We start from the raw sequence: 22895 nt of genomic DNA on the forward strand, positions 1-22895 counted from the left end.
CACTGGTCACCGATGACCAATTTAAGCCAGCAAAGTTCTCAATTCAGGGTCAAAAATCCTTCATTGATCTTAAAATGGAAGAAATCAGCCTTAAAGTGTTGAGTGAGACTGGGATACTTAAAAAAAAAAAAGACGTTAAAACACGATTCATAGCTTTTATCTGATCTCTTTGCAAAGACCTCTTCTTGTTCCAAAGCCTGAATGCTGTTTCTCAATCATGAGCCCATTCATATATAAATAAGTGAGCAAATGTTTGGCACGAGAAGAGTTTGCCAGAAAAGGCAGCCACTTGCGCGTGAAAAGAACTAAATGAGTGCAACGCCACAAGGTAATGAATGAACGCTCTGGACGGATTCACGAATAACTGCATTGGCGGCATGTCAGAAAATTGCCAAACATTGTATTTCGTCATGTCGTTTGGAGGGACTTATTGTGTTTTTTTCCCTGGGTGGGGGAAATCAGGAGAAATGAGGCCAAATGCAACAGTGTAAGGCTTAGAGGGAGGACTGGAAAAAAACAACACATCCCATATCCTGTGAATAACTTGAATATTAATTCTTGGGATTGTTCCCAATGCGAGGGACACCATGTGGCGCAGGGGGCAGGGATCAGAATTGAAGGGTTAGCGGGGGCCACTTGGATCATCACAAGGTTGGAGGAGGTTAGAGTATTTAGATGGAATCCATGACTTTTGTGGCATCGTAAGGCCTAACTTTGTTTTGTTAACATATGTTCAACATAAATTAGGCATAAAAATGGACCACTGCTTCCATGGTAAAATGTTATTTTCTGGGGCCAGTGTCAGTCACGGCCCTGTGAATTCGACATGACTATACCTCCCTTATGTCACCCCTGACTGTGTCCCACATACAGTATTCTGCCTAGCAACAAGTGACTGCTACTGTGACATGATCCCGAGCAGGTCTGTCAATCTACGTTGTGACGTTGGCTCGCCGCATAGAATGTGTTCCGTGTCTCCCAAACTCACCAACTGACACATTGCGCTTCGTGTGATTTACCATTGCCAAGAAATGTGTGAACATTCTATTGGTAGGGTGTCCGGGCTCTCCCTTAGAGATAAGGTGAGAAGCTCGGTCATCCGGGAGGGGCTCAGAGTCGAGCAGCTTCTCCTCCACATCGAGAGGAGCCAGATGAGGTGGCTTGGGCATCTGATTCGGATGCCTCCTGAGCGCCTCCCTGGTGAGGTGTTCCGGGCATGTCCCACCGGGAGGAGACCCCGAGGAAGACCCAGGACACGCTGGAGAGACTATGTCACCCAGCTGGCCTGGGAACGTCTCGGGATCCCCCGGGGAGAGCTGGAAGAATTAGCTAGGGAGAGGGAAGTATGGGCTTCCCTGCTAAAGCTGTTGCCCCCGCGACCCGGCCCCGGATAAGCGGTAGATGATGGATGGATGGATGGATTCTATTGGAGCAATGCTGTGGAACTTACAATGATGGATGCTTTGAAATTGATATTTTATAATTTTTATATTTAGATATAGTCCATTTATAGCATCAAGAATATCACGATTACTTAGAATTGCCGTAGCTCAGAGCCGTGGCCTGTTCATATATTACTCTCATTCTTGCCGCATCACTGTTACTTTCTTTTCGCTTTGCATCCCGCTCCCGCTCTCTGCTAGTACCGTTTATGTCGTGATGCTCATTACGACTGTTATGATGACAGCCTCACTCGCGCGCCGCACACTGTCACTGCAGTCGCGCTGCTAATTTCCCGCCTCCTCCTCCCACAAGCGAGACGCGGCACACAATAGTCGCCTTTTAGGAAAGTTTGGCAAAGCCACAGTGTCACCTCCAGTGTCCCGTCCTACAAAGCCAGCCAAAACTTTCTCAAGTAGATAAGCCTGCAAGAAAAGGCTGTCGAAACCCTGCCACACTTCGGCAGCACCCACTCTACTCCGCAGTGATTGTCAGTTGTCTATTTGAGATGAATGCAGATGTAAAAAGTGGCCCGGAAGTGGTGGGTGCGATTGTGCGTTCTGCGGAATGTCTTCAGATAAAGCCTTGGAGTTCTAACACTGAAAGGCAGAATGGTCTTTGCGGAGTCTATTACCAAGGGGTTTTCTCGAATTTAGTAAAGAAAGGAATCATTAGACAAGCGGTTATGTTTCAATGTGGGTCACATAATTAATTTGCGGAATTATGCAAAACATTTTCAGTTGAAATTTCACTGCAGCAGCTTCAATATCCAGCAGATGAATAAAACGGATGAAAAAAAAAACGTTATGTGGAAGCTGCCAATTTTCTACACTTAAATATAGGAGGAGAAAAAAACTATTCGAGTGTAAACGCAGTACTCTGATGAATGTTGCCTTTGCGAAATATGAATTGATTTTGAAAATATAATCGGCGATGTATCCATTTTACAAACTAATTATGCGCAGGCGTCAGCAAACACTTGAGATGGACTGAATTGGAAGGTACAGAGTACCTCATTAGAAATCACTTTGTGGTACAAAGCATCTCCTCATCTCCCACGCAGGCTGCAATCCCCAGCATGCCAGTGTGAGCTGTTACATAACCGGCGACTGGAAATGGAAGTGTTGCGAAAGCAGCACGTGCCGCTGAAAAGTTGCTGTGAGTAGGAACAACAAAAAGAAAAATAGTTTATAGTCCAGTGACACAGCCGGCCGGCATCAAGTTTTAACTGTGAATTGTTCTAATTACACCGCCAAATGCTACCATGCAATGTAACTTGTAATTTTGAGTGCAAGGTTTTAAATAAGGTATGACAAGTATGACAAAATATGTCAAATTGGAAGTGTATTTAAAAAAAAATGCTTCTGCCACCCAAACTCCTCCAGGCAATATGCGGGTCCCAAAGGTGCTGTAGAATATCGCATTTGTATCTACCAGGCATCTTCAAAAATGCATGTTTAAGTTTCTTTGCCAGGAAGTGGATATGTCAGTCATGGCAACAACAGAAAAAAAGTTCCCTGAGAAAGGAAGTTTATGTAAGAGTTGTTAAAAAGTTGCTTTTTCCTGAATGATTGTGGGGGCTGACTGTGTCCTAGATTTATCGTGACGGAATTTCACAGCAGATGAAAAAGGAATTCCTCTGTTTGTTTGTGAATTATTTACAAGTTTCGGCTTGGTGTATATGTCTATCCAGAAACTTTAGAGAAAAATGATAATCTACTCTGATAAAACTCCAGAATCACTCAAAAAGAGAGTGGGTTAAGATCAAGGCCTAAAAATGAAGCACTGTAAAAATTAGTACTCCCAACACTCTATTTTCCATTTCATAGTCTTGCTTGCAGTGCACTTGTTTGATTTTTTTGGTCCACTCAGAATTCAACTTCTATGCTGTCATGGGTAAATTCTCTCAAGGGCCTTTAAAATAAATTGTGTTGGTGTCAATCCTGTACAATACAATTTTTTATAATGAAAAACAACACATTAAACAATGTTTTGTCAGGCACTGGAACGGATTAATGGTATTTCCATTCATTTTAATGGAGAGAGATGATTTGAGGCATGATTGCTTTGAGTTGTGAGTGTGGCCACACAACAGATTAAACCTGTAAGTCATTTGATGAAGTGAGGTCAGTGAAGGCGAAGGGAACCAAATGTTCCTCCTGCTACTGGTTGGACAGTATTCCATTCCATCGGTGAATCAACGTGTCGCACTGAGGCCAAAATAACCTTAGCATTCCTTGAAGCTCTTCCAAATCGGATTTATTTTGACAATATGTGACTTGTATTGTCATGTATCGTACTAGTTTTTGTGTGGCATATGGTGCATATGTCTTATAATATTATAAGGTACTACATGAAGCAAACAGACAGGCAAGGTTGTATGTAACAGTGTGTATATATTTGACATGTCTGTCTCGATATAGGCTGATGTATTCTCTCAAGTGAATGTGATTTGACAGGATTCTTTCAATAATGACAAGAACTGTGGACCCTTGTACATTGTACACAAATCATTCCAGGAGGCATCTCAACCTTGGATTTAATGAGAAATTAATATTCCACTAAAGAAATAACGGAAACAGAATCAGCTACGAGTGTAGCTACAATACGGCACATTTCATCGTGTCTTCTCAAGCTCACATCGCCATGACGAGAAGCCACGTCCTTCAGCCTTGTTCTGACAGTTCTTTTACTTTGTACTTGTGCTGTTAGGCTTGCATTTGAAGCGGGCTTCATCTAATATTGAAGGCCAGTGTGGCTCGAAAATGAAAGCCGGCCATGTAAAAGTATCACAGAGCAACTGCGTAAAACGCTGGCTTTTAAGAGTAACTCTCTCATCTCTCTTTATTCCAACATCCATACTTCATTCCATTTGACCACTTTTTTATCCAACCTCCTTTGTTCCTTCGCTTCCAGGACTACACACTGACGATGTACTTCCAGCAGGCCTGGCGAGATAAGCGCTTGTCCTATTCGGAGATTCCCCTCAACCTGACCTTAGATAACCGCGTGGCTGACCAGCTGTGGGTGCCTGACACCTACTTCCTCAACGACAAGAAGTCTTTCGTCCACGGTGTCACTGTGAAAAACAGAATGATCCGACTGCACCCGGATGGCACTGTGCTCTACGGTCTGAGGTGAGCTCCGTTCTCTCTTGGTAGTTTGATATCAACGAGTCGACAGGTTCTCTCGTCCGGCAATTTTCTCATTAGACACAAATGAGCGAAGTTATTGACGTGAGAAGCAATGTTGCCCCAAAGCTAATAACATCGAGCTGATCATGTAACCCGACTGTGGCTCTTCATCCAGGAAGCATCACTAACTGACTGCTGCTTCAAATCATTTATTCTCTTGTGAAGTCTTAATAAAAGATTGCTGAAAACCTGATGACCAGACCAAGCTTTAGGTCAAACCTGAATTTAAATGACTTTACTTTCCAATGACCAATCTCACATCCTTTTGAGGACAGTCCAGTCCTTTCAGAACTATTGTGAAATCTGTTGAGCAGTACCAAAGCTTTGAATTTCATCTTATTTTTATTTGATCTATTTAACCAAAGCAATTCGATAAGTGGAGTAACAGACCGAGTGGTCCAGAGAGTGCCGCGGCATGTGGCACACACCGCTTGGAAAATGAACTCTGCAGTATTTTCAAAGTCATAAAACAAAGATGCGGCGACTTTTAATTAAAGCACAATTAATGGCAATTACTCACCGTATTACGGTGTTCCGATTAAGTTCTCATAACTGCTTACGGGTTTTAACGACTCTGCCGATGCTATTCTACCCGCGTTCGAATTAAAATTCTTTCAACGCGCGGAAATCGCATTCCAAACTTCATCTGGGCGTCAACCACTACAAAACAATTGAGCCAGCTGACTGACTTTCAATCTTATCGTTGACGTTGCACTTTGCAACCACGCTGATGTCTCATCAGTTCCTTTCACAAAATAGACCTCAGATGCCCAGACGCTATTAAAAAAAAAAGCTTATTGAAAAACCGTACGGTCTTAATGGCTGTTATGGCAACGCATCGGCGCTGCTGAGGGAGACTGGAATTCATGTTGAGGAGGTCGCCCAGCGGATTGTGAGAGTCCGATTAGGCTGAACAAAAACTCATCCCTGTGTTTTGTTGTGTCCTATGAGTTAAAGCGCATGACCTACTGTATCAGCTGAATCCAATATGCAAATGAAATATCCAAAATGGCTGGGATTTGCTTGGCCGTTGAAGAGCGGAAGTTGCGACAAAAGTCAGCACAAAATATTACTTTGGATTGGGGGGGGGGGGGGGGGGATTAGCATCAAATTGGGGTAAGAAATCCATCACGCTTGACACTCAATATTATTTAAGTAGGGTGGCCAGAATTGGGTCAGGAGTTCAGCAAGTTGCTCTTATCACAACTAGGCAGTGCATGCAGATATTGCACATTGCAATCAAACCTCTCATCCAAAATATTATTTACTACTATACAATAAATTACCCCGGTAATGATAAATGAACATGGTCATAAAGCACCGCGAGAAAATCATCATCACCGCATTATAACAAAGTACAGTTACTTGAATTTAAATACAATACGAGCAAATGTGTACTTTCAATGAGCTTATTTGTCGACTGTGAATTGGGCGGCAAGGCTGTAAGGCGATGAAATAAAGCACTTGATGGCGGCGGAAAGGCTTTGTTGAGTAGGAGTCTATTTGCCACTTCTCACAGGATAAGAGCTTTGTTAGGTGGCTTTGCTTGGCATCCCAGTGCCAAGCAAAGCAGAAGCTGGCGTGCACAAAGAACAGCAGCAATCATTAGAGGCTTTGCGTGTAATCACATTCAATGTTGTCAAAAAATCTGTCAGATTACGCCTAAGGCCAAATCAATTCAAATGAGAAATAATACCAAATACAAAAACCAAAGCATATTAAAAATATTACAAGACAACCTTGAACCGGGATAATGATCATAATAACAATTGTTAATATTGGATATTACTTTAGTTGGTCTTTTTTACACTTGCTTGACAGAAAATGTCAATGAGATTTTTCCAGGCTTTGAGAGCAAATAAAAATGCTTTTTGATCGAAGGGGGGATTTAATAATAACAGAAGCTAACTTTGATTTTACATGTCAGTGACTGCTAATCATGTCCAAGTGAAATAAAATAAAAATAAAGCACAGACTTCAAGACTTGGTGTTGACAATGGTGTTCTACACATAAAATTTTCATATTGCGACTTGTCTACGGAAAGGTAATTGGATGGATGTGTCATCTTATATTACACTCCCCAACGGACTTATTTATTTGCCCTATTTTGAAGAAGCTGGAGAAATGTGATCTAAATTACGTGTAGCAAGCCCAAAAGCCTTTGACGCTGGTAGCAGACGCAAGAACGAAGAAGGTAATCGCGAGGATGAGCTTCACAGGAAAGATCAAGTTGTTCCGCCTAATGAGGTGTGTGCTTCATCTTTCGTTTCTGAACAATTTATGAGCAATCCGGTCGAGATGAAAGGACATTCATTTACACTCAAATTGCATCCGCGGAGCTCAGAGGCACAACCACAGCTTATGATGAATAAATGACAGGACCAAAGTGTTCTGCAACTTGATCAATAATGCATCTTGACCATCCGTCGGATTATGTACGATCCATCGTGTGGCTCTCGCACTTCATTTAGGCTGGCCACCTAACTACTAAAACTACACTGTTCACATTCTATACACTCGATGTTCTGAATTCCATTATATTAGTATGTATTTGTTAGAACTGATATTTTACTTCATGACCCTTAAAAATAAATCAATCAATAAATAAATCGGTATTAGGATGCCACAAGATAATATTTCACTTTTCCAAACAATTACAGGTTAAAATATGGATTTGTCAGAGAGCCACGTACAAGACAAAGCAGGTGTGGTGGTTTTAGGAAGACTATTTGTTCAGTCTTAACTTTGCGTGTGTAAAATGTTACTCGCCCCGGGTGTTAAAACTGGCCCGAAGCGTGTGTGGCTACTTGACCGTGACTTGACCCCGTAAGTGAGGGCCACCATGTTGTTTCAACATATGGCGCTCAGTTGGTGTGCATAGTGGTGACGTCTTCAGGCGGTCAGCAAGTAACCACAAGCCGGAATATTATTTCATGGCTGGATTTACACTACCAGTGACCCAATTCCATTTTTTTTCCTCTCCCGTGGTGCCCAGTTTAAATATGCGTCTTGATAAGGCAGGGAACCAAGAATTTAAATCATCGATCTGCGAAAATGACTGCTAGCAGGCAGCCTATTTTTGATTCTATATTCACAAATCCACCTCCAGTAGCTTTGTCTGTTTCTGTGATAACTTAAAATACCACAAGGTGCCGCCAAAGCCCTGGTTATTAGAAAAGGAGTACATGGTGTCAAAGTTCTCTTTAAAAAAAATAGGGTGAACTGAGAATTCAATCTTGTAGAAGTGATACATCTTGACTTTGGGCGTCTGGGAGGAGCCAGGTTTAGCCGGGATTGTTAGCGGAAGAGACACAGTGTCTTTGCCGACTGTTTGTTAACAATCCACATTTGTGGGGCATTTTTTTTTTCAAAAGCAAATAACTGAAAGCCAGATTTATTATTTATTTGGCATTATGCTTTGTGATATGAACAATCATAAAACACATATGATTGTAGTGAGGCATCAATTACTCACTACTTGCTGTCACTCTATTTCTGCATCATGGTGAATCATACAAATGTGAATCCAACAAGTGACATTATCACCGCACCTTGTACATATTTACACAACGATAACCTTTACATTACCTGGGCTGCCTTCCCAAGGACTCTGCCAGAGGCTCTTTGCACTCAGTTCTTACACCGCTGACTCTATCTACACGCACACACACACACAAGATCAGAGATTTGGCACAAAGTAAGCAGCAATTTACTCCTCGGTTAAATGCTTGGCAGACTCACCACTAGCAGCAAATCCAAACTGGTGGAAGAAATGCTGATGAAGACAAGAGACGTGAAACGGAAAATCCATCCAACCTTGTCATGACCAAACATCATTTATTTATCAAGGATGGGCTGTATGCTACAAAAAAGCCTGCATCTATCTGCTAGTTGGCACACGGGCCTTTCGACACCATTTTGGAGTGTGCCTTCGGAAATTCTTCATCCAAAATCCAATTTTCAGCCTTCCTCACAATGTCTGTCTGAGATCATGCAATTGGGGATTAAGATTCCCCAACGAAAAACTTGACAGATCTTGAACTAAAATAGCAAATCCGGTTCACATTTTATTTCAGTGTGAAACGAAGCGGCGACAAACTGAAATGACTCCAAATAGTCAACAACTAACACATGCCAGTAAAGTTCTAATTAGTGTATTAGAAAAACACCCCCAGGACATATCCAAAACTATTAAAACAGTGAGTACAGCGGCATCTCGGCGTGCCTCTTCGTGCCATGTGCCAGCTGTTCAAAACTTCCAAAAGTCTTATTTCAAAACCATTATTACTCCCGAGGACCTCCTGTCGTGAATCACTTTATGGTGAATCACTCCAAGGGATTCAGAAATAGTGGCCATCTATCCAACGCAGAGATGACAAGAAGCATAACTGTTGGTGTCGGACAGATTTTTCTTTCCCATCGTGGAAGAACGAGCCCAGTTAAGGCCAAGAGGCTGACGAGGTGATTATATCTGCACTCAGGCTCGTGATGAGCTTCGTTGATCTGTTTTGTAAGGTGTTGCCTACGCGATTACCCGCCATTCCGTGCTGCTCCGTGGCAACTCCCACGGTGGGAATCAAAGCCAAGGGAAAGAATAGAAAGCTATTAGACACAACCCTCATCTTTGTGTTCTTCTTACAAAGCCTGATGGACAACAGAAGCTTATCTATCGGTTTATGGTTGGCTGTTATCAGCAGCCGACCTATCTGGCTGTCTTATTTCACTCAAGAGGTTACTATGGCAACAGTCATACACGTTTTATGGGTGGAATATTACTATAATATTATTATTCATGAGTTCTGACAACATTCATGCAAAAAATTTAATAAAAAACGGATACCGTCTAATCAACTTGTTCTCTCAAAATCAACAAATGTGTTTGCAGGATCACCACGACTGCTGCCTGTATGATGGACCTGAGAAGGTATCCACTGGATGAGCAAAATTGCACATTGGAAATTGAAAGTTGTGAGTAGTTTTTCCCCTTTTCAATGACTGTCATTACAAAGGTTGGTTGATTTTCAGCCCAAGTTCTGTTTCGGAAACAGTCTCTTGAATGCTTAGGGTGAATAAATCAGGTTCTACAGAAAAGCGGGTTCCCATGATCCTTTGACACGAAAGCAGGAAGTAATTACTCGTATGACGAAAACAGACGACTGCTAGCGCTTGGTTGAGAACATAAACGTAAAGAAATTTGTCATATTATCATGACTTTGATAACGTGAGGTGCCAACTTGCCGAGTAGACGTCAACGTTTTTCTGCTATGGCGGTCCACTCAGCTAATGTCATTCCAGGTTTATTTTTCTCTTCTAATATTCTTCTTCTTTTAATATTGAATGAATTTGCTGCGGGCAGCCCGGTAGTCCAGTGGTTAGCACGTCGGCTTCACAGTGCAGAGGTACCGGGTTCGATTCCAGCTCCGGCCTCCCTGTGTGGAGTTTGCATGTTATCCCCGGGCCTGGTTGGGTTTTCTCCGGGTGCTCCGGTTTCCTCCCACATTCCAAAAACATGCGTAGCAGCCTGATTGAACACTCTAAATTGTCCCTAGGTGTGAGTGCGAATGGTTGTTCGTCTCTGTGTGCCCTGCGATTGGCTGGCAACCGATTCAGGGTGTCCCCCGCCTACTGCCCGAAGACAGCTGGGATAGGCTCCAGCACCCCCGCGACCCTAGTGAGGATCAAACGGCTCGGAAGATGAATGAATGAATGAATTTGCTGCTCCATCTTATGTAATAAGTGATGCAAAAAGCCAAAAGAGAAAGTAAAACATTCGCTATGTTTTATTTTGGAAATCTACCTTCACTTCTGGGTCACTGTGACATGACGCGCCACCACGTGGTGTTCTTCAGGTGCCCTAACTTCAACACGAGCATGTTTCCTGTTCAAAGATGTCACTCTGACTCCGCGAGTACAGCAGCTGTGAACCTTTTTTGAATAAATCATGAACCCCGTAACGGTCACTCATCCGTTGAACGCTAGAAAACTACACGTTGTCTTTTTGATTAGCTCCAGCCCGTGTGCGACTGCACAAATGGCTCTTCAGTGCAGCGGGGAATGTAAAATTGAAAATGCTCCGGCAGGAAACGTTGAACTTGCCTTCATTGAACTAGTTGTGAAATATACACAGCCGTGGGTTTTTTTTTGTGTGTGTGTGTCCGGCCTAAGACCTCTACCTTCACTATTAGAGTATCATTTCATTAACGTTTTCTTACCAAGTAATGATTATATTTTCTGCACCAATGACCCAGATCATATGAAGGGAGCCACTTCTCTCTCTGGCTAGAGTGCCTTCCTTATTTATTTTCTTATCTTTAGATGTGCCATCGCTGCCCAGGCATGCAGCCAGCTCCAGCCTCTCGGTATGCTGCAGCAATATGAGAGACATTTTTTTTAATTGGACGCCAGAATTGACATTAAAGTCACTTTGAACTATTGGGGACTCCAAACAGAATCTTGAATTTGAGCCACTTCAGCTCACAGAGGGAAGGCAGAAAGGAAGCAGTTAGTTGTGCAGGTGCTGCATTTTGCTTCTGTGTTTGGTCACGCAGGGTTTTCATCTGGAGTGAGCTGAATGTTTATTCGCCATCTCGGTTTTTACTCATGACGGGGTGCATTCGCTTCTGGCAAATGGATGTCTCCGAGAGGCCAAAGCTTGCAGCTGGGCATGAAAGAACCGCTTGAAACCCAATTTATACATCAAATTACCATCTATTGATTTGACTTTGAACTTCCACTACAAATGTTTCCAAGTTTTGCCGAAAAGCAATCGCACAGTGTGACGTGAGTGTGTACTGTATGAGAGGCGGAATAATTCTAAACCGGGCTTTTGCAGTATGATGTTCGAGAAGCAGGATCAAGTTAAATGGCTGTCAACATACAATTCAGAATCCAACCAAAATATGTGGGAAAAACACATCTTTCAAGTCAAATACAATTACCTGCGAACTTAACTCCTGTTCACGCGTTTTGCTTTTGACATTTTACTTTTGTTTTTGCAATACCTGAGACGCAAATTAACTTCACATTCCACTTTGGTTTCATTGTTATCTTGGGTGTCTTGTCTTGACGTCACTAAATCGGACTTACTGTACTTCACTTTGGGGGGGTGAGATGTTTCATTGCCTTCATCAGATGCCGGTATTTTATCTGACGCCGACATCCTTCTCTGACCATTAAAAGAAATCAACGGAGACATCATTTTATGGAGCAGATAAAAAAGCCTGCAGTCAGATGCAGACAGGGAGATATGCCACAGTCCCAGTTAAATAGCTCTTCTCTTGTATTGTTATCTCCACAGATGGAATCACCCAAAATGTCATTTAAATTTGGCCCGCCGGCAGTCCCAGACTCTCAGACCTTTTGTGCTGCCATGAAATGCTCATTTTTTCCCCCCCAGATGGGGACACGTTAATATCTCTGCCAATTAGGCTTAATGGAGTTCCTTTCCTATTCGCCCTATTGTTGTCACTTGTACAATTGTCTCTCTCTCTCTCTCGCTCTTTGTTTATATCATGAAAATCACTAAAATGCTGCTGTGAATGCTCAACGTTTTAATTTTGCAGCGGTTGAAAGCACAAAATGCTTGGATCGTTTCAAATGGGTGACCTTTATATTGATCTCACTTGTAACTCCTTGAGGACAACAAATATCCAGATCGCAATAAGTGGTCTCATTATCGGTCACTGTAGACTTTGAAAAACTGGACATCAAATCAGAAATAAATAGATGTCCCTGATGTAAACTTAATGATTTTTGTTTTTGGTAATATCTGTAATTCTCACTTTAACGCAGTGGTTTAATACCAATGCGACATTCAAACTGGTAGAAAGTAGGGAATATGCCATTTTGAGGTTCTGATGTTTGACCTAGAATTGATCCCATTCCAATGCACTCTTTCAGAGTCAAATAATATAAATGTATTGATTTGGCATCATCTTGGTGCCAATGAGCAATATTGAAGTGACAGCTTCATTTTTGCAGGCCATGGCCCTCTCTAATACTAGAAGAGAAGGGCCTCGTGCCATCTTGTGGAATCTATGGGCAATTATAAAAATTTCTTGGCATTTACTTCATGCGGGAACTTCAATTGGGAAATGTTCACCATGGAAAAAAAATGTCAACATAGGTAAAGCATTGTACATTTGAAGAGGTTAAATAAATTAAGCAAGTAGTTGCTGTGCAACTGAGATCTCTTGGAGTGTGCCCTCACTTTTTCAACGGCTCTCTAATTTAATTATGTTCTACCTAAATTGAACAATTTGCTGACAGAAAAAAAATGGAGCAATGCGGATTTTAGGCTGAGGCACAGCGATATAACTCTACCTCCTCTTCATAACTTTTGAGATGTAGATGAACCGAAAACGGCACCGCACATGAAATGGAAGTACATTGTGGGGGTACACTTGAATGCGGCAAGCACCAAGCGGGGGCTTTCATCAAAAAGAACAAACGATGTCTCAGAGCGTGAATGTGAGGGTGTTCAAAGCCGCCGATGAAGAGTCAGGTTTAATAATTCAGCGCATCTAAATAGGTCAGTCAAGATTTAATTAAGAAGAGCAGGCAGGAAAGAAGGAACTGTGGTGAGGTACAAAAGTAGGCGGAGAGATGACTGACCTTGCGTTTTGTAACGGAAGAAGGCACGGTGCCATTCTGCGACGGCGGAACGATTTTGGTCCGACTAAAAATGTCCTTCATTCATCTTGTTTTATTTATCGTACAAAAACAAAAATGTGTTCATTTTTATCTGATTCCTGCCAAGTCTCAAGGGGGTTATGAAATCATCATTATTCATTCTCAATGTAGAAAACCTTAGAGTATAATCCTCACAGAAGGACTGGCGTGTATGTGTATATAAATGGGTTTAACTGCCTCCGCGTGTACCAAAATTTTTGCACTTTCAATAATCAACCACCCTCAGCGTCCCACGTATCATGTAAGAAGCAACTTTCACGACCTGGCAACTAAGTTTTATCTTTGCTCATGAATGTAGCAATTGTCCTCGGATGTAACGAGAGTAGCATGATACTCAATGATTTATCGCTTGAACCCAAAGCCCACTTTGCTGCCCGTGTCTCCGCTGATTTGGCCAAAATAAAAGCAAAAGAGGGAATAACTTTGGCTGCGATTAATATTAATAGACTCTTGTCCCTATCAAGGATTCCGGCCTGCTTCCAGAGATGAAAATGGATGCCTTGCTTGGTTATTTAATCATTCTTTCTCTGAAAGTTAATAATTTAGTTGTACTTGGGACGTAACATAATAGGCTGACTCGTAGATTTAGTCCATATTGCTTATAAGCAGTAAAGGGGTTTACTAAGACACTATACATAAGTAATGTTGTATGTTTAACATTATTTCATTATTGATAGTCAGGCTTTTCCATAATTCAGTCCGAGTGTAGCATCAAGGCATTAGCACCAGCTTTGTTGAAGGAAAGCTGAAAGGTGAATGATTAAACTGTGTGAACGCACGCAAAGCTAAAGGTGCTAATAAATTCTTTAACTCCTTTCACTTTTCTTTTATTCTTCCAAAAACACGCTGAACAATAGCAATTATCAATAATTTAACCTTAAATCACAACAACAAAAAAACCCTGTAGACCTTATGTCCTATTATGCTGTACATAAACGTTTAAACTGTGACGGGGAGGAGAGCAAAATTCTTTAAAAAACGTGTTCTTTACTGAACCACAATGTAATTATCTCCTTCAGTACCAGCCAATCCGAGACCAAGTCTGAAAAAAACGTTTAAAAACGTTCACTCCCAAAGACGTTTTTAAACGTCTTTGGGACTGAATGAGTTATTTGGGTGAACAAAAGGCGTCTCAAGGCGTCTCACCTTCATTAACTATAGAAAATAAACTTGGCCGATGTCACACCGGCATGCGCCTCAAAACTAAATTCGCAAAGCCATCTTAAAGTTCAGAATGCTAACATCACCTTATTATTATTCTCAAACTTGGCAACCACTTACAGCAATAAATTTGTGTCAATATACGGTTACAATTTTTACGACTTTATTGGCGTTTCTGGGAGGGGTGGGGGGTGCTTGTATGGCTATTACATTGGCACTGGAGTCTGTAACACTTAATCTCAGAGGACAGTTAAATGGCCTGTTTGCAACAATAAATACTTCCTTACTTCCTCCTTTCGTTCAGGACGCTACGAAATTAGAACCTTTAAAAGGTGAAAGTGGGAAATTTGTTACCGCTACTTTCCAAAGCGGATTACGCCCCGGCGTTTGTTGCACAGCCTGGCACTTACCAGGACATCCTTGTTTTCTGTCTCCCGTCTCAGATGGTTACACAACAGACGACATTGAGTTTTACTGGCGAGGAGGCAACAATGCTGTCACCGGCGTGGACAAGATTGAACTGCCGCAGTTCTCCATTGTGGATCACAAGCTCATCTCCAAGAACGTTGTTTTCTCGACAGGTGAGGAGTCCGAATCGCACACTTGGACACACCATTGACGGTATAGACTGTAAAAATCTGTGGAATAGCTTTTTTGATGAAAGTCACTATGTGATGCAAATTGTAGTGTTTGGGTGCAAGAAGCAGAGGCGCGGTTGATGCAAACTCAACTCGTTAGCATGATGCAAAAGCCGTTCAAAATGGAAGATTATCCTATCCCATTAAAAAAAAAAACATGGTCAAAACTTTCCTTCACAATAATACGTTCTATGCACCGACCCTAGACAATGTTCTGAATAATATTGCCATTGTGGAATATGAATTAAATTGGAAAAAATCTACCCATTTTGATCCCTCGGAGGGGGTGGCCATTTTGTATTGTACAGAGCTCAGACAGTGACCGTCAAGGCTCACCTGTTTTCACGCTTTGGTCATGTGATATTCGTACGTTGAGCCCTTTAACGCAAATTAACAATTAATTGTTAATTTGCCCAATAGTCAATCAAGAACTTTAGTTTCATTAAGTAACAACCACTCTGAAATTGGGATTTTAAATGTAGCTTTTTACGGTTTGATTTCATTATCATGCAAACAAATTCCCTTTAGCGCTCGCACTTGGACGGATACGAAAGTACCATCTCTGCTAATTGCTTGTACTATAGCTTGTAAAGATGAAAACATTCCAGCCGAGTTGCTATCAGGAACTACCCTATGAGACGTAAGAAACCATGACTTATTTAAAAGCAATAAACAAAAAGAATGTTGTCTGATACAATGAAATATGAATGCCTTCCATGCTTCCATATTCATGAGATGGTCGTGAAAGCAGGCAACGTAAGCATAAGCGTGACAGGAGTTCTGAACCAAGGGGGCTTGTCCTATACCTAAAAGGGTAACAAGTCGCCTTTATTTGCGTATGAATGCACAATGTTTGAAATGTGTCGGTACCGTTATTATATTCGCAGTACGCCTGGCCAAGTGTCGTCCTACTAATGTCACATAAATGAACTCTATGGGTACGGAAGGCACGGGGATTCCCTTCTAGAATGATGCAAAACGGCAGAGAGGAAGTAGTGACCCTGAGATCGTTGAAAGATGCAAACATCAGCATGTGCTCGGCGTTGATCCAAAACGAGTGTCAAGTGGACGGCCCAAGGAGAGCCAATGTCATTTTATCCAATGAATAACGCATGCCGCTGGGTTTTGTTGCGTTCCTGTCAACCTGCTGTGTTTCTTTATCCGATGAACTTAAACCTGAGTGACACTCACAGTGTCTCATGCTTAAATTAAATAAATGAAATAGCAGATGGGCCGACGGACTCTTAAGTGTTTTCACGTGTAAGTCTTGTCCCCTCAGCCCTTTTTCGGTCTGCGTGACTTTCAAGTAAATTGCAATTCCGCGTCGTGCTCTTGTAAGAGCGTTTGTGTGACGTTTTTGAGTTCGGCTGAAATTTGGTTGCGGTTACACCCTTCTTTATAAATATATATATATATTTTTTTTTTAAATGCAGAGCAAAGCATGTGACATAATTGAACTTGCTTGGCGACACCCCTACTGTCATGATGCTGTTTGTGTGCCTTTCAAAGTCTATTTTTACGTTAAATTCAAATCTGCACCACTTGAATTTAGTGGTTTCTGCATACTCTTGAACAATTACTGCCTAACCGGTACCGTTTTCCCCCCATTTTAATGTTCTGACAAGTGACTCATCCAAAGTATTTTACATTCGACACTGCACTTTCCTGCATTTTCAGAAATGCCAATTTCTCAACGTCTCTTTACTCCCCCCTTCTGAACTCTCCGTAGGAGCTTATCCCCGCCTGTCCCTAAGTTTTAAGCTAAAGAGAAACATTGGATACTTCATTCTGCAAACCTACATGCCTTCGATCCTAATCACCATCCTCTCCTGGGTATCCTTTTGGATCAACTATGACGCGTCAGCAGCCAGAGTGGCTCTAGGTAAGTCAGGGACACATCTATGGCGGCATCACCCCCGGCTCCAAAATAAATACAAGAAAGCGAAAGAAAAAGTGTGAATCATATTGAGGGCAGGATACTTATTGATCTGCAGTTTTTTTCGAGACACGTTTTGAATGTTTGCGAGTTTTTAGGTCTCCCATGTTCACGCACGACAACAATGCACAGTGTGGGTTCTTGGGAGTAGAGCCTTTTTTTTTTAGGAGGGGGCGGGAGGTGCGGGTTAAAACTCCAATAATCAACCCTCCAATGCACTCAATACAGTCATATTTCAAAGTAGTCATTGCAGAAACATTATCCGTTGGATGATGATGAAAAAAGGCAAACATTTTAAAGGAAATGGAAACAGACACCATCAAAACAAGAGCATTTTTTTGATGGACGACTCGGTTGATAGTCATCTATTTTCCACCATTTGGCTGAACTATTTACTGCCGTCAACCTCCATTATGTAAATCATAACGTGTCTTGGGAGGTTTCTTTGCTGCATACGCTTCCTGTTTGTTACAAGCTGCCTGTCTTCTCATGACCGGACAGCATCCATCTCGCTTTATCCATCCCGCTACGCATCCCTCGATTTAGTCGACAAGGCAATTTGGCTGATTGAACACTGAGCTGCATTTAGTGATTTGGGGAGTGGGCGGGAGTCCGGGGGCATTTACCGGATTTAATGAAAAAAGGTAATGCCTCATAATGGAAACAGGTCAGCTAGGTGATTGTGTCTTTAGTCACCTCTAAATCTGTAGAAGATTCACAACCAGGTTGTCTGACCTTGTTTTTAGACTTTAAAACTGACTTGCATCCACCCCGCGTTTTAGCTGGGATTCTATTTTGGGCTATGATCCGCTTTGTTACAGATGTATGAGCTAATTGTTAGCAGATGTACTCGGAGGATTTGAGGATGTTACAGAAGCTGACAACACATTGAATTAATTGTGTATATAAAACCAATTTAATGTCATTTGAATGATCCCTCTCATGCAATACAGAATGATTGCATTTTCTGGTAGTCTTCTTTGAAAGTCACTCCGACCAAGACTGGAAGCGAATTTAAATGTGAGATCAATCTCCTAATCATCCCCGAAGCCTTTGAAACCATCTACAACTTTTCTCAGCGGGAGTTCTCGCCTAATGAACAGGACCAAGGTTGACTTTTTGAATTAAAAAATGTCAAATTAGCTCGCCTCCAATTGCCAGATTTAAAGTTAAAAGGGCAGGTCATTCAAGTTTCGCGTTCTCTGACATGATCAATAAAGCAAAAAGACGTGGGGGCTCGTAGAGGAGAATTAGCAATCGCCGGAATAAATCCAGGATTGCACCATTAGCGCTCTCTTAAATCATCCGCTGACTTCTTAATGAAACTCTTTTTTCCCCTTTAACACCAGGTATCACCACGGTGCTGACTATGACGACCATTAACACCCATCTGAGAGAAACGCTTCCCAAAATCCCTTATGTCAAAGCTATTGACATGTACCTCATGGGTTGCTTCGTCTTTGTGTTTCTGGCCCTATTGGAGTACGCGCTGGTCAACTACATCTTCTTTGGACGGGGCCCTCAGCGTCAGAAGAGGGCCGCGGAGAAGACGGCGACGGCCAACAATGAAAAGATGCGAATGGATCCAAACAAGGTAGGAATGTAACTTGGCTCAGCGCAGTGGAAGGTAGTCCTTAGAAAACTGTCATCCAAGAGGGGGTCTTCATAGACATTTCTGTAATGGTCTTTAACACTCCGAGGACCTAGCTGGAGAAACAATAGATGAAATTTTGGGTTTAATGCGAAAACCAGACACACTAAAAGCTAGTCCAGCAAGTTTCTAAGATGTTTAAAAACCAACTGAAGAAAAATCTACTAGTGAAACTATCAGTTTCCTGGTGCTGCCTTCCTTTTGTTCCCATTTTTCTGTACCCTATAAACCTGATCTAAAAATAGCTCCTCTCACATATGCATGTGATGAAACCAACATATGTATCATTGCCAAATCAAGCCGAGGAATAAAATCCTCCGAGAAGTGATTTGTATTAACTGTCCAGCTACATGTGACCTCGAGGAACAAGTATCGCAAAAACCGTATGTTGTTGCCAACTTATACCTGCCTACACAAGCAATAAAAATATTTAAAATCTTACTCTTCATAACCATGGTGATTGTGTGCACTCACAGTGGCTGGTGGGCAATGTCGTTGGACGAGATGACACTTTGTATGCGAGGATGAAACAAAGGGACCTCGATGGTCATGACTCCATGTGGGAACCGATCTTTATGGACGATGCCGCCATCGGACTCGGCGACCAAAAGAATAAGGTGACGTAAACTAATGCAGTATATTTGCCGCGCCGACTCAACGTCGGTGATATTTTATGAGCCATTTGAGGCTGTAAATATCAGTTTAAAAACTAGACACATTGCACACTTCTGGCAAAAGAGAATATAAATTTGGAAGACATCATCGGCCATGACAGGCAGACTTTGCATTGTTGAGACTGCTAGCAATATTTGAATGTAACCTCACTCACCGCTCTTGGAGTCTCTGACCAAAGCCATGGCCCTCACGAACATGCATGAGCACGATTCTCATACACGGCCATCTTTGATGCCATGCGATCATTAATAAGATAGTCACAAGAGAATGCACAGCCACCTTAACAAAATAGCAACAATAGTAATGATAAGATAAAAAAGCGGACGTGAGCCACGGGTTCTTCATCGGGTGTATCACTTATCTGTAGTATTGCTTTGAAGCTTAATTTACTAGATAAGGCCATTTCAATTGCTGTTGCATATCAAAGTCAACTTCTATCTCGTGAACCGAATTGCGTTTGATAACTAAAAGCCATTCAGTGATCGATGGTCACCAAGAGCAGACGCTGTTTTGCGCACGGCGATTAATGGCCCATTCATTCAAAGCATATCGAAAAAGCACAATGACGCAAATCAACGTCCCGAATCAAAATGCTGCTTTTTACTTCGCTTTGTGTCTGCTTGTGTTATGAATGTGTTGTTTGTTGAGCAAGGTGGCTGTGGATGATAAGATAAATAATGACTTCTCAGTCATGTTTTTCGCTTGCTATGGTATCATCAGGAAGCGATGATTTTTATTGTCAATGTAACAATTGAATGCCTTTTTTTTAACAGACCCACTGTACATTTGGTCTTTAAATACGTTGACAAAATAAAATACATTTTTCAGATCAAAGGATACAAGCATACTGCAGCAATAAAAATGGCAGTTCTCCTTCTGTTTGCTAGTCCAGTGCCCAGAACTAAATTGCAAGCTCCCCTCTCAATCAAATTCACATCCTGAAGCATTTTTTTAAAAACTCTTTGACACCTATGTTACACGCATCGGTATAAGACTCGACTACTGTCATAGTCTCTGTCAGTCCCGTAGTTTTGATCCAATCCTAACCAGGGCACTTTGTCAAAGACCATGATGAGCGTGACATGGCGATCGCAGAGAGTCCGTGACGAAAGTTGCCATTTCTCTTCAGCAGATGGACCCACATGAAAACATCTTACTGAGTACTTTAGACATCAAGAACGACATGGGAATTTCAGAGTTGGCTTTGGGTCTTAATGACCCGCGGAACACCATGCTAACGTACGACAGTTCAACGCTGCAGTACCGCAAAGCAGGGCTGGCCCGCCACAACTTTGGTCGAAACACTTTGGAGCGCCACATGGCTCAGAAGAAAAGTCGACTAAGGAGGCGCACCTCGCAGCTCAAGATCAACATTCCAGACTTGACTGATGTAAACTCCATAGACAAATGGTCGCGGATGATCTTCCCAACCGTCTTCTCTTTTTTCAACATTATTTACTGGCTTTACTATGTCAACTAGGCAAACAACAACATTTTTGCGGAATTCTTCTTGGTATTTTATTTCCATGTGTTATTTTTGTGTCTCGCAACTTGGACCGACGTACACCACCCAGGACTGCATACATCATATCTTTGAATATCACATTTGGTGACTTACGCCACACACACACACACACACAAAAAAAACCTTACAAAAAAGGGAGATGAACATAAAAGGTGCCTGTTCTGAAGTCATTGTTTTTTTTCTTTTGGTTTTTGTTTTTAAATATTTTTTTTTTGTTTTTAAATAATTTTGTGTTTTCACATCCTGTACATATATATTTTTTATTTATATATTTTTATTTTTTATATATATATATATATATATATATATATATATATATATATATATATATATATATATATATTTTCAGTGTGGTCAGTTATTGCCAAAAGTTATATACAAGTGGAATTGTTGAATTTAAGTTGTTTTACTCTTTTTATTGTTCAAAGTAAGTATCACATCATCCGGGAGGTGTACGTTTATTTATCATTTAACGTTTTTTGAAAATGATTTTGTATTAATCAATATTGAATAATACATTTACTGTACACTGGACGCTATTTATTTCCCCTATTTCCCATTATTAAGTAGTACTGTGGAAATGGTGTCAAATTCAGTCACATAACCTCATAATATTACCACGACGATGTGAGGAAAAGAGTTTTGCACACATGCATAAAAGCACAAATATCAGCCAATTACATGCAATTTTTAATGCTCACCATTTTCCCCCTCGTTGTGCATAAACATCTCTGGTGTCTTCCCCAATCTTAGCATTAGCCGTAAGACCACCAAATTAACCATACACTGTAATTAAAAGCAAATAGTGTTTATTTTTCTTGAATTATTTAGTAAACTTCCATTAGGTAGTTAGAACATCTGCCTCACAGCGCCAGAGGTCACGGGTTTGAATCAGGGCTCGGGCCTTTGTGTGTGGACTTTGTATGTTTTCCCCATGCCTGCGTGGGTTTTCTCCGGGTGCTCCGATTTCCTCCGATATTTCAAAACCATGCATGTTAGGTTAATTGGATACTCCATCTTGTCCCTGGGTGTGAATGTGAGCGTGACTGGTTGTTCGTCTATGTGTGCCCTGCAATTGGCTGCCAACCAGTTCAGGGTGTACGCCGCCTCTCGCCCGAAAACAGCTGGGATGGGCTCCGGCATGCCCGTAGCCCTCGTTCGGATAAGTGGTTGGAGAAATGGATGCATCTTTAGTAAATTTATTTTATTTAAAAAAAAAAAAATGCACACATCTTAAAAGCCATAAAGGCTGCACCTTTGTTCCAATGCTGGTGCTTGTAAAGGTTATAAAATGTAGTGACTTGCACTACATAGCAACAACATTATGGTGTTTTAAATAACTTTATATAGATAAAATTACCGACCAGTCTGTCTCATATATCCACACCAGTGTTGAATATTTACGAAAAAAAATAATAACGTAATAACGGGAATAACGTGCAGGTTATATTACGCAAAATCTTGTACTGTTCTATCAGTAGATTTTTGGAAGATGTTTCAGAAGTCATATTTACATGCAAACCTCTTTGATTTGGTATATGGTATGGGGAAATGGAATTTAAAAGGTGAGCACTCAATAATTCAGGTGTCTACGAAAAAAGCCACAGTGCACTGCAAGCCTATAAATCACTACATTGTTGGAATCCCACATTTGCATCTGAATATCACTTTTAATTTTAGTTTGAGAGAGTATATTTTGAGACAGAGGTTCGGGTCCACGATCTAACCGCCCATAAATCAGGCTGATGAAAGACAGCATATATTTTCAAATGACACCTAATTTTAATTTTGACCTCTGAGCCTTGAAGCTGGTGTTTACATAGCAACCTTTGGGGTTACTCATTCTTACCTTGTGTTCTTCAAGTCATTTCCAGTTGGCACATGATCACTGTGCAATTTTTGTTTGTCACTTAAACCAAACACACAAAAAATTTAAAACACAGTTTTCTCTCTCATCAATATAAATTCCACAAGTATATGAAG

General features: G+C 41.4%; 1 protein-coding gene across 2 annotated transcripts in view; it reads left to right on the forward strand.

The window, feature by feature from the left end:
* LOC127588215 (gamma-aminobutyric acid receptor subunit beta-2) overlaps window positions 1–21021 on the forward strand; it is a 30482-nt gene extending 9461 nt beyond the window's left edge. The window contains exons 4-10 of one of the 2 annotated variants that reach the window (XM_052046850.1): window positions 4357–4577; window positions 9521–9603; window positions 14931–15068; window positions 16855–17007; window positions 18411–18655; window positions 19189–19329; window positions 20517–21021. In XM_052046850.1, coding sequence (XP_051902810.1) covers window positions 4357–4577; window positions 9521–9603; window positions 14931–15068; window positions 16855–17007; window positions 18411–18655; window positions 19189–19329; window positions 20517–20867 — 1332 coding nt within the window. In that variant the 3' untranslated portion in view covers window positions 20868–21021. The remainder of the gene's footprint in view (window positions 1–4356; window positions 4578–9520; window positions 9604–14930; window positions 15069–16854; window positions 17008–18410; window positions 18656–19188; window positions 19330–20516) is intronic. The other variant, XM_052046851.1, reaches the window with a different exon arrangement.
* The last annotated feature ends 1874 nt before the right edge of the window (window positions 21022–22895 follow it).

This window comes from Hippocampus zosterae, chromosome 16, assembly GCF_025434085.1.
Source record: "Hippocampus zosterae strain Florida chromosome 16, ASM2543408v3, whole genome shotgun sequence".
Taxonomy (NCBI): domain Eukaryota; kingdom Metazoa; phylum Chordata; class Actinopteri; order Syngnathiformes; family Syngnathidae; genus Hippocampus; species Hippocampus zosterae.